Source organism: Protopterus annectens, chromosome 12.part0, assembly GCF_019279795.1.
Source record: "Protopterus annectens isolate FY-2018-M chromosome 12.part0, PAN1.0, whole genome shotgun sequence".
Classification (NCBI taxonomy): Eukaryota; Metazoa; Chordata; order Ceratodontiformes; family Protopteridae; genus Protopterus; species Protopterus annectens.
The window spans coordinates 365,667,973-365,681,142 of NC_056746.1; the positions used below are offsets into that span (position 1 = coordinate 365,667,973).

The 13,170-nt window shown below is 42.3% G+C and overlaps 1 protein-coding gene across 7 annotated transcripts in view; it reads left to right on the plus strand.

Moving 5' to 3' along the window:
- Window positions 1-13,170, plus strand: part of RHBDF1 (rhomboid 5 homolog 1) — a 1,247,410-nt gene that overhangs the window by 1,135,121 nt on the left and 99,119 nt on the right. For all 7 annotated transcript variants that reach the window (XM_044089448.1, XM_044089447.1, XM_044089451.1 and 4 more), the window contains one exon: window positions 11,102-11,165. In XM_044089448.1, coding sequence (XP_043945383.1) covers window positions 11,102-11,165 — 64 coding nt within the window. The remainder of the gene's footprint in view (window positions 1-11,101; window positions 11,166-13,170) is intronic.

Genomic DNA, 13,170 nt, shown 5'->3' on the forward strand with positions numbered 1-13,170 from the left:
GCTAGTGTGTGAAGTCAATGATTACATACAGGAGGCCCTGCTAGTGCATGTGATTTAACAGTTGGGGTATCCCATGGTAACTGGATGCAGAGAATGAGTAACATAAACAATGCAGATGGTCTTCTCAACAATCCACTAATATGGCAAATGTTTATCTCAACAATCCTCTAATATGGTGAATGTTTACAAATCTGTTATATTTTACTTCAGCAGATCCTCTACAGTGATTAACATATTGTAATTGAGCGCCACCTTCATACCCTAACACATATTGTGATTGAGCACCACCCTCATACCCTAACCCCCAAAAGGAGAACAAGGACTCACACAGAGGCAGAAGCAGGATTCAGGGTAGAATACTATGAAAGGCAGTCATCTCAAAGCATGCTGCATAGCCACAGTGTGTATCAAAACTATAACACCCTGAAAATCCCGAGGGAAGGGAGTGCAATGGGCATCACCAATGAAACACTGCCACACTTTTTTGCAAGGAACTGATGTCAAAAGGATGCCCCACCCACCCTTGGGTAGCACCATGTTGTTGTTTCCCCCAATCTCCACAGGGGAATCAAACTGCACAAGTGTGCCCCAAATGAGCATACCTCTTTCCCCATCCCAGAATGGATGAGTCCTAGTCAGGGCATTAGACCTCTATACTATTGGTGCAGTCTGTGTTGCATTTGTTGACACCTGGAATGATTATGTACAGGAGGCCCTGCTAGTGTGTGAAGTCAATGATTACATACAGGAGGCCCTGCTAGTGTGTGTGATTTAACAGTTGGGGTATCCCATGGTAACTGGATCCAGAGAATGAGTAACATAAACAATGCAGATGGTCTTCTCAACAATCCACTAATACGGCAAATGCTTATCTCAACAATCCTCTAATATGGTAAATGTTTACAAATCTGTTATATTTTACTTCAGCAGATCCTCTACATTGATTAGCATTTTGTAATTTAGCACCGCCCCCATACCGTAACACATATTGTGATTGAGCACCACCCCCATACCCTAACCCCCAAAAAGAGAACAAGGACTCACACAGTGGCAGAAGCAGGATTCAGGGTAGAATACTATGAAAGACAGCCCTCTCAAAGCATGCTGCATGCCCACAGTGTGTATCAAAACTATTAACACCCTGAAAATCCTGAAGGTAGGGAGTGCAATGGGCATCAGCAATGAAACACTGCCACACATTTTTGCAAGGGACTGATGTCAAAAGGATGCCCCACCCACCCTCGGGTAGCACCATGTTGTTGTTTCCCCAATCTTCCCAGGGGAATCAAACTGCACAAGTGTGCCCCAAATGAGCATGCCTCTTTCCCCATCCCAGAATGGATGAGTCCTAGTCAGGGCATTAGACCTCTATACTATTGGTGCAGTCTGTGTTGCATTTATTGACACCTGGAATGTCATGTGTGTTTGGTGAATGTTTGCATTGCTGATGCGTCAATGACTGTTACTTTGAACATGCTGTTTTCTACTTTAAGTGCTTTCTCCAAAGCTAGGTAAAATAGTGTAAAGAGAAAAACATGTTCTATTTTTTATCTATTTTTCTTTTTACTCTGAGATTGCTTAACCCTAGAATTAGTATATTTATAAATCAAGGGTATAGGAATGAATCTAACATATTGTGAGGTGCAGGGGTTACTGTTAAATTGTGTGATGCTAAGCTTTCAAACATTTTGTGTATATATTCTGATGGGCATTAGATATTTTGTGTATGGTGTTTTTTCTTTACAATTAAGTCAGACTGTTTCATCACGAAATAAGTCCATTGAGTTGAGCATTTGGAATGCATTGGTAGGGCATGGATATTTGCTCGATAATATATTAGACTTAACAAGGGATGATATAGTCCATTGTCTTTGAACCATGTAGAAAGCTCAGTGTCAGCTGATGAAGGCTTGTCTGGAGCTTTGACAAAGTCTCAGCATGATGGATTAAGGAAGTATCATCAGGGCATTGAGTTAATGTTGCTGTTTTTTATTGCAGACCCTTTACAGTAGCAAAGAAACAGTCAGATGTTATGTTGTCCTATCTCGCCTTCATTCTTACTGGTTGGGTACAGAGGCGATCCTTGCCTCCAACTCGGCCGTATACTGTAGCTCGAAGTCTTTCACTTGGCTCGTGGCTGAACACCTATCCCATCATGCAGTATGTGATTCCCCAGATCTCGTTTGCCGATTAACAAGATTAGATGCTCTTCTCCTTGGCCGTGGCTAAGTTTTTGAAAACTTTGTATGTCTTGTATTTTTGCTTAACTATTGTTGTCCTACACTTAGTTATAGCTGATTTCTTTAGATAGTTTTCTCTCTGCTGTTGTGTGTGCTGTTTAATTTTACACTACCATTATTGTTGCTTAGTTGGCCATCGTTTTTAGTCGCAGGGCCCATTTTCTTCTTTACTATCCCATCAGAAATCTTTAGTGAAGTCTGTTTTTCTAGTGTGTGTATTGTTTTTTAGTGATTCTTGGCTCATTTGAGTTACAGAGCCAAGTGCCCGCTTAAATTAGAGGGCTTAACTAATTTTTATTCCCTTACCTGTTTTTTTTTTCTCATTTAATAGCAGTGCTAGGCCCATTTAAGTTAGAGGGCATAGCGAGCATTTAACTTAGAGGGCAGAGCTATATTTTTCTTATATATATATATATATATATATATATATATATATATATATATTTTTTTTTTTTTTTTTTTTTTTAAATAGATGTGCTGTGTGCTTATATTCTTATAGAGTGCTATTAGGCTTCATATATTACGTGTGTTTTTCATCTTATAATGTTTCTTGTACTCAGTGCTTTAAATTTATAGTGTTTGTAGTTTGTGCTTCCTTCTCATAATGTCTAAGAAAGGTAGAGAGAAGGAACCAAAGCCATCTGGTTTTAAAAAGTGTCAGAAATGTTCACAAAAAATGTCTCTAACTGATGGTCATAGTATGTGTGTTTATTGTTTGGGGGCCATTCACCTGCAGGAGTCATGTACCTTTTTTCACTCTTTCAGTTCCTGCATTTTGCAGGAGAGAAAGAATAAGTTAATAGTCAGAGGGCTTCTAAAAACTCCATTTTCTGAAGCTTTAGAAAGCCAGAGTACCTCCTCTTAGGCTAAGTCCCCTTCCTCAAGAAGTAACAAACCTTCAAAGAGACCTTCTTCTTCTTCCTCCTTATCTGGTCATTTGGAACCACCTGAGAAAATATTAAAAATTTCTTTGGACAAATGAATCTCTTCGGCTCCACAGGATTCAGAATCGAGAGAGATCATAGAATTGGACAAGTCCTTCGGCTCCACAGCCTTCGGAGCTGAAAAAGACTAGCTTTCAGAGCTGGTCCACTGAGTTAATACTGGTCTCCCCTACCTTAGGATCTCCCATATTGGAGAGATCTCACTCACCTACCCTTTTCTTCAGGTCCTCTAGTAGCTTATTGGACAATGATGTGGATAGGGTGGTGTGCAGACTTCTGAAGTCACCAGCGCTGGCTAAATTATTTTTGGCTCTGACCCAACCTGTTCTGGAGCCAATTAAGACTCTTTCATCCACATCGATTCCTCCTCTGAGCCAAGCTGGATCTTCAGAGCCGGAGTGCCAAGAACCATTTGTTGTAGAATCTTTGGTACCGAGACCCATCCAGGATATTTTGGAACCGCTGTCTGCTCAGACATTATCTGGGAGCTGAAGCTCTCCGGTCGGTTCCAGGGGGCACACTTGGACCCGAGTCTCCTTGGTTCTGAGCTTAGCTTACCTCTCAGGGCTTTGGCACGGGTGAGCTTGGCTCCTACATCAGGCTCGGAGCCAGTCTTGTTCGAGCCGGTTTTTCCTTCTACTTCTTCGGAACTGGGGGCATCCTCGGAGCCAGGAGGACCTGCTTTCAAGCTGATGAGGAGTGTGCTGTCCCCTCCTACAACTCTACACAAAGGTACTGGTAGTCTTCCCCCTAAGGCACCGACGTCTGTCTCAACACCATCCCATCCTCAGGACAGCGGAGATTCAGGCCCTCAGGTAGCCCCATTGGGCAAGTCCCACTCTCCTGAGACCTCCCCAGATTACCCTTCTGAAGAGGTTCCTCGGAAGAAAACATGCAAGAGGAAGCATCTGGGCTCACCAGATGAGTCAGTCACCTCAGCCACTGACCTTGAGGAGTCAGAAGTGTCTCCACGGTCTCCCTCTGATGAGAAGTCAGTGTACCTGAAGGCCTTCGGATCTCAACCTTCAGCCTCCTGGGTGTCTCCACCTTTTGATGAACTAATGGAATTTGTTAGTCGAAAGGCGTGGGGAGTCACCAGACACTATGGAACTAGTCCTCAGGAGACCAAATAAATTCATAACAGCTCCAGCAGGAAAAAGTCTTTCTTACTAAAGGCGTGACTGTAGATGTTATGATGGTGGCAGCAGCCACCAAGAAGGAACTCTCTGAAACATCCTTATCTGTCCATCCACCAAACAAGGAGTGTTGAACAATGGACAGATATGGGAAGCATATATTCTCGTCAGCAACTTTTACCCTTCGATCGCTGAACTACCTTACGCACTTCACTAGGCTACAAAGAGATCTCCTGAAGGAGTTAGGAGATACTCTCCAAGGTTCACTAGCTTGCAGGGGTTTCAAACAAAGTGACCTCTCAGCTATCCACCTTAAATTCCATAGATAAGTCTTCCATGAGGCTGATTTCCTATGCAGCAGATGGAGCGAGCAGGGCAGTGGGTTCAGGAGTTTCCCTAAGGAGACACTCCTGGATGCGCTTGTGTAATTTTGCGGAACCTTTTAAGTCTACCTTTGTCAACGCCCCTTTCGATGGTTCCTCACTCTTTGGACCAAAATTCATAAAGATACACTCACCAGATGTGCAGGAAAGAAGAACTCTCTCTGCCATTGGAGTGCATTTTTCCTTCACTTCCAGACCCTATCCTAAGGGTCAGAAATGTGGAAAAATGTGGTTCAAGAAATCCCAGGGAGTTTTTCCAGACTCACGAGGTGAATCCTTCCCCAGGGGTAGAAGGGGGAGGCAATAATGGTAGACACCGTCCATGAGGCAGAGGGGTTTGGAAAATCAGGGTGCCATGATTCCTTTCGTGGCTGACCTTTCCAGTGCTCCTGAAAGGAGGCCCGTCTGTCCTACTCTGGAGGCAGTCAGGGGGCGGTTATCTTTGTACCCAGAAGCCTCACGAGGTATCACAAAAGACAAGTGGGTATAAAGTATAATATCCAGAGGTTATCCCATTCCCTTTTCCCTTCCCGTCCCACAACTCCAAAGGATCCCGGATGTTCTACCCAGTCTAAGGGAACAGGCAACTATAGAGATTTAAAATTTATTAGACAAAAGAGTCATCCAAGAAGTCCCTGCAGACCAAATAGGATTTAGAACCTACTCAAGATTCTTTTTAGTGCCAAAAAGAACAGGGGACTGGAGACCCATATTGGATCTCAGCAAACTAAACAAATCTATAAAGAAGTCCAAGTTCCGAATGGTGACATTGCAGTCAATTCTTCCCTTTTTAGGGAAAGATGATTGGATGTACTCAACAGACCTCCAAGATGCGTATAACCACATAAAAATGGATAGAGCATCAAGGAGTCACTTACGCTTCCGGCTGGGAACCAGTCAGTATCAATTTTGAGCTCTGCCGTTTGGTCTCACTACAGCCCCCAGAGTGTTCACCAAATGCATGGCAGTAGTCATGGCTCACTTGAGATGGCTGGGAATCCAGGTGTTTCTGTATCTAGACGACTGGCTCCAGACTGCCACCACCAAGCATCTACTACAACAGTCAAGAGACCAAACATTACAAATTTGTTCTCAATTAGGGATAACAATAAACTTAGGGAAATCCGTCTTGTTGCCTTGTCAGCATATTACCTTTATAGGAGCAGAATTAGACACCATCTCTATGATGGCAAAGTTACCTGCAGATAGAGTTTTGGTACTCAGACAACAAATTACCGATCTCCTGCCAAAGACGAAAGTAACAGTGAAAACAGTTCTGAAAGTTCTAGTAATGATGGCATCAATGATAATCCTAGTCCCATTAACCAGGATGCACATGAGAATTCTTCAGTGGCTTCTCTTTTCTCAGTGGTCCTTACAAGAACTTCCCATGTCTCACCAGATCATGCAAGAAGGATCTAAGATGGTGGCTCCTTTCCAGTCATGTCATGTTAGTTTGACCCTTTACTCCACAACAAACTGTGACAACAGTAACCACGGATGCCTACCAGATGGGGGGGCATTATCTGGGGAAGACAGTCCAAGGCACATGGCAGGTACACGAGACCCATTTGCATATCAGTGTTCTAGAGATGAGAGCAGTGCTCTTGGCATTGCAAGCACTTCAGGGCTCTCTTCCACTAGGAACAATTGTAATTCAGTCAGACAATATCTTGGTGGTTTGGTACATAAACAAGCAAGGAGGAACCAAGTCTTGTCCCCTTTGCCGAGAGGCTCTCAGAGTATGGCAGTGGGCAGTCTCTTCCCAATGCTTTCTGATTGCAGTGCATGTTCCGGGGAAGTCCAATGTGACAGCAGACATGCTGAGCAGACCAATTTTGATGCATCATGAGTGGTCCCTAAAGAAAGAGATAGCGGAAAAGATATTCCGGAAATGGGGCCAGCCTTGCTGCAACCTATTTGTCACTCCCATGAATGCCAAATGCAGCAGCTATTTTGCCCTAATCCCCCCCTCCGGGGGAGTCACCTAGGGATGCTCTTGTTCATGATTGGCCCTCGGGACTACTGTATGCATTTCCCCCGTAATACTACAAGTCATTCGGAAAGCCTACTCGCTGGGAAGCAGAATAATTCTCATCGTTCCATACTGGCCTCTTCAGATTTGGTTTCCCTTCCTCCGGCCACATCTTCAGGAGGAACCATGGACTCTGGACCTAGTTCCAGACTTTCTGACTCATATGTCGGGAACCCTTCACCCCTCCCTCCAAACCCTCAATTTGACAGCATGGCTGCTCCAGTTCCCAACTTAGTCAGGATTCACAATTTCACACCAGTAGTTAAACACATCCTGGTATCCTCGGACAAGTCTGCAACTAGGAAGCTATATTCTAGCAAATGGAAAAGGTTCTCAGTCTGGGCACAGAGTAAAAACATTGATCCCTTTTCTACTCCAATCTCTTCTATTCTTGAGTTCCTATCAGAGCTTTTTCAACAAGGTGGTTGAGCGGCAGGTACTATCACGGTGCAATCAGCTGCAATCTCAAATTTTCATATAGGTGACGGAACTTCAAACTTGATGTCACACCCAATTTAAAAGGTACCTGCTTATTAAGGACCCCCCCCCCCAATTAAAGAACCACTCTCACCATGGGACTTGCATTTTGTTCTAACATATCTGACCTTGCCCCCTTTTGAACCCTCATCTTGTGACCTCAAATTTCTGTCTTGGAAGACGATTTTATTAGTTGCTATTACCTCTGCCAGAAGAGTTTCGGAATTGCAAGCTTTACCAATCAGACTTCCTTATTTAATCTTCCACAAGGATAGGGTATCTCTCTGGACAAACCTATCATTTTTACCTAAGGTGTGTTCACAAAATAACCTAAACCAGTCTATTGAACTGCCAGTGTTTTTCCCTAATCATGGCAACAAGCAGAATACAAGCTACACCAGTTAGATGTGCATAGACAACTTCACTTCTATCTACATAGAACCAAAGATTTCAGGAAGTCTGATCAATTGTTTGTTTCCTTTTAGTAAAAAAAAGGCATGCCAGTCTCTAAAGTCTCATTCTCAAACTGGCTCTGAAATGATATTACCTTAATTTACAATTCTAATAACAGACAACTACCATTCAAAGTCAAGGGTCACTCTACTAGGGCCATAGCAACGTCATCTGCTTATCCAGCTAAACTATCAATGGACAGTATTTGTGCTGCTGCTACATGGGCAAGACCTCACACATTTATCACTCATTACAAAGTGGATTTGGCCTGCAGGACAGGGCCTCCTTTGGCTCCACTGTGCCGAAAAGTGTACTCCCATGAGCCACCCTGGGAATGTGGTGCTAAGGATGCTGTCCCAACCAGTAAGAAGGCGAGATAAGACAACATAACAAAGAAGTTATGTACTCACCATAATATTCCATGTTTGTTGTCCATCTCGCCATTCATTCTTATGATCCCTCCCACCTTCCCCCTGCCTAAGGCTTCTAGAGAACCTGGAGGATTTCTTTCCTTGGACAAGGAGCTCCTTTGGCTTTCTTACCTTTTAAGTATCCTTTATTATAGGACTAGTGTACACATACGGCTATGGTTAGCAGCAAACAAGATCTGGGGAATCACACACTGCATGATGGGATAGGTGTTCAGCCATGAGCCAAGTGAAAGACTTCGACCTATGGTATGCGGCCGAGTCGGAGCCGAGGATTGCCTCCGAACCCAACCAGTAAGAATGAATGGCGAGATGGACAACAAACATGGAACGTTATGGTGAGTACATTACTTCTTTTTATTTAGTCTGACCTCTAATAGATTTAAAATTCTGCCTCCCCTCCAACACCATCTTCTCTAATACCCTTCTGTACTTGTCTCATGCCCACATGAATGCCTCAGTGAAATCATTTACAATTCTTCCCTCCCCTTCATCCCAATCTTTTCTTTCACCCTTTTCCTGCTTGTCCCATGTCTTCTTGAATGCCTTTGTTAACTCCCTCTGCAAAAGCCATTCCTGTACTCCCATGTACTCAAAGAACAATGGCAGATGCACAGCTGGAAAATCTACAGGAGGGAAGAAAGAGACAATGACACTGGCCATACCCAAGTGCCTGCATTACACTATGCAAACACCCTAGCAAGCAGAGCAACGTTGCTATAAAAAGTCATCCCTGTGTTAGCATCTATTATAAGTATGTGCATGACTTAATGTGGGAGAATAATTCATTTGGATTCACTGTTGTCAGTTCACTAATACTGGACCAGAAACTAATAGCAAATGTTGTTGCTCTCAAGGTAATTTTTAGTGTGGTTGTTCAATATTTCTGGTCCGGGTAATGTTTAGTGATACCTGAAGTTCTAAGAAAGTGGAGGTGAAGCAGTGGGGATGTAGTTGGATATTCTTACTAATTTTTGAACTGTAGGTATAATTTGAATATATTGCCATCAGCAGCAGAATGCCACAGATGGGGTGCTGGAACAGTTTTCCATTTCTCCACAGTTGTGTGACAAAGCATAGTGGGAGTACAGCAAGCTTCCCCCCACCCAAAAAAGTTCTTACCTTGTATTTTATGTTTATCAATATCTGGTTTATTGGTATACCTCTCAACTTCTTAGTCCAAGAAATCTGGACAAAGACTAAAACAACGGGGGGACTGAGGCCTAGAAAATAAAAACGGATTTTAAATATCGCTCTTATAAACTTTGGAAGTAGCTAGAATAAGAGGTTTTGCATTAGCATCCATCTTCTGTAGGACATGACGCCTGAAACTCAAATGTCTGCCGTTATTTACTTCAGTCCCCAATGATTTGCCAAACAACAAATTCTATGAGCGACAGACCAAAAATATGATGGAAAAATTTGGTCATTCTGCAAAATTCTGGGCAGTTGAGAGGTATGTGTACTGATATTAGTTTTTGAATGATATTAGGCATTGTGCTTTCACATGGATCTGTTTAATACTGCAGAACACCTAGAGGTACAAAATCCATATGAATAGGAGTAAGCACCAAGAAGGTCACTTATAAGTAGGTGGTATAGGGTATTACCACAAAACACTTTTATTCCTAATTTCTATTGATTTTTTTTTTTTTGAGAAAAAAAACAGTAAGAAAGAGGAGTAATGGAAAGGGCAACAACAGAAAAGAGAGATGAAGAGCCAAGTCATACACAGTGCATTAAAAAAATAAACACATATTGCTGATGTTAACATAAAAATCCAGTAAAAGAAGATCTTAATCTACACCACAGAAAAAAAGCCTTGCAAAAAGGAAGATTAAATATAATCTACACTGCAGAAAAAAATTTGATAAAAGAAAGATTAAATATACAGATCACCTCCTTATAACAAAACATATTAAATAAACGTATCCGATGAGAGAGAGAGAGAGAGAGTTCTTTGATTTCTTAGTGATATTTTCCTTACGATTAGCCATCATGCTGTAGAATAAAAAGGCTTGTAACATATGCATATGACTTGGAACCTTTGGCTGCAGTCATGCCCCTATAACAAAGGCATGCCAGAATTTCCCCTCTAATGTCTGTGAATGGAATTTTTTGTCTATGCACTTCCCCCATCTGCCTTGTTGATCATCAGATGACCCCCCCCCCACTGAACTCAAGACAGTTTGTTCCCAACGAGATCTCCAACCTTCCGATCTGTTGCTTCATATTATCAGCAATAACCACCTCATAATCATGAAAGAAAGCAATTTACCATGTAACTATTTGAAATATTGGGACCCGCTAGAGTGACTCCTGAAATACAGAGACTGAATGGCTGAAAGAACATTCTTGCATATACTAAGTTCAATATGCCATTTCTTGGAATATTCTCTTTTCTGCAAGGTATGGCGATCTTGGAGTTGGTATATATAAGTTTGGAGGTATGTGGTTTGTTGTGGGGGTATGGGTGCCCCCCCCCCTGCAAAAAAAGTTTAAAGGAGAAGAGTGATTTTCAAGTTTTTCTCCTTTCCTGTGTTTTTGGTCTTCTTTTCTGGCATATTGGCACTCAGCATTTAGAGTGCCAACATTTCAATAGGGAGCCAATTTAGCAACCATATCCCCTAATTTAGTATGCTTAGGACAGGTAGCCATCACATGAGTACAATCAGCTTTGGTATGAATATCACACCTCCAGCAATAACTATGAAAATTAGGATAAAATATGTTTAACTTTTCTGGAGTTGGACATCAAGCATGGTTTTCCATAAAAAAGGGTTTTAAAAGGAGGAGATAATGATATCTGATTCTAGGCAATTGATACATGCAGAAAGTATTCCTTTCTTTAACATCAGTGCATGTTATATTCTGTCAGTTTCTGAAACCAGAAATGTAAGTTCATAAGCACTGCTACTAGCTCTTGTTTTATATATGTCAATAACTGCTTCTGATCTGGGGTTAGAAAGCTTTTAATTACTACCTGTTTGTTTTATTTTATTTAGGTTCTGCCTTGAACCAGCTTCAGTGCCTCCTCATGAATGGCCTGATGATATCTCCAAATGGCCGGTAAGTTACCCAAATACCTTTTGTATAAATAGTGTTAGTATTTTTTTTTAATCTGCACAGCTACTTCAGTGACAATGTGAGTCTCATTAACGCCAGTTTTCAACATTTCTGAATCTTGTGTCTATTCAGTTTTGCAGATAAGTATGCTGTCTTTTAGTACGTCAGACAACTGAGTCTGTCAGCTGCTAATTAGGTTCATTTTATTTGTTCAGGTTTTTACTACATGTATATCTTTAATTTGATTTGGTAACAGTTATTGCAGCTGTACTTAACTGTGGAGCTTTTCTCCCTAGATTCTTGCTGAAAAGGGGTATGCCAGTCATCCCAGTTGGACTTTCCAAGTAACCAAATGCTAAATAAATAAATGCTAACATAAATTCATCTTGTGGTCTTATTTTTGTTTTCCTCAATCCCTGTCTGTATGCTGTATGGCAGTGCTCTGAGGTCATCTCTGCAAAGAGGCAGAATAAAACAGACATAAAAATATCCAGTTTGTGATATTCCAAAGTATATCTAAATGAAGATGCAAAGGAAAATTTAACTCTGAGTTTTAAAATCTGCAGTGAGCTATTAAAACTAGATGGGGTCCCTTCAAAACGTTGTGCCACTACTTCTTTTACTCAAGAGATTTATGATTAATTGGTTCCTGTACCCCATTTAACAGTGTCATTTGGAGATAATGGAAAGTAAAGAGAATAAAAGGTTGGGACATCAAGAGCAAATTTGGCAGTTATGGAGAAAAATGCCCACCTGATCCTCCCCAGAGGCTGAGTACCTGACAGTTATGAAGAAAGATGCCCACCTGATCCTCCCCAAAGGCTGAGTACTTGGCAGATGTCCTATTCCCATGTTGCAATATTCATAAGCTTTGAGTTATCCTCTGCTTAGCTACCAAATGTCTGGCCAGTATACAAAAGCTTTAGTCACTACAATGTACGTGGGATGTCTGACACTGGCCGTAGGGTGCATGGACCATAAAAGTGATGTCTGCACATACCTTTCCTCAGAACTTCTCTGCTGCCAGTTGAACTTCAACTTTTCCTGTCATCTCTGCCATTGGATTTTTAAATTTAAGATAAGTACCCCGTTGGGGCAGTTTTCTTCTCTTTTTGGTCACTGTATGCTTGCTTAGGTTCATGTTACCCAGGAAAGGAAAGTGGAGGTCAGGATGCCATATCCCCCATAAGGACACTCATGACCTCTGCCTTTTCTGCCTAGGGCCCAACCACAACCATAAAACCTGTGCAATTTGTCAGGCCTTCATTACTAAAACTCTTTACAGCTGTCTGCACGCCATAAACATCTACAAAGAAAACCAACATCTTAAACATCTGGCCTCAGCGATGGAAGAGCCATCTGGTCAGACTGTTGAGCCACCAAAAAAGAATGCCAAAGTTTCCACGGCTGAACCTTCTGCTGCACCTCCTCCACCCGACACTCCTGTGGCCAATGTTCTCCTATAGCGTGTACCGTTCAGGAAGCTGCAGAACCTAAGACTGAAAGCACGTCCATGGAGGCTTTGCATCTGTCGGACACTGACGACAAGGGGAAACCTCTGCTTGCAACAGATGTCCAGACCATTCCTTCCTCTGCTTTAGAACAGTCTGAACCTAGACCCTCCTTAGGCCCTACATCCTCCTGGCCTACCTCTTCCTTATAAAGAAAACAAAAGACAAAACATGTCTCTCCTCCCACAGAAAGCCTGCCTGATTGGCAAGCTTTCTCTCAAAGCTTATTTATTGCCTTCATGTCCCTTAGGCTTTCTATGCCTGCTTCCCCTCCAGTTATTAGTCCTAGGCCTCAGACTGAAGATCCTTTTCCTCTTGAAGCTGAGGACTCCTCAGGTTTCTCTTCAGAGGGCTCCCTTTCCTATGCCTCTCAGATGCCTTCCCCTCTTGGGTATGCCTCCCCCAAGGAGGACTCTGCTGAGGCAGACTTCCCAGGAAAGGACTTCACCTTTGTTGAAACCATCTCTAAAATTAGAGAGTTTTTTTAAATGGAATTC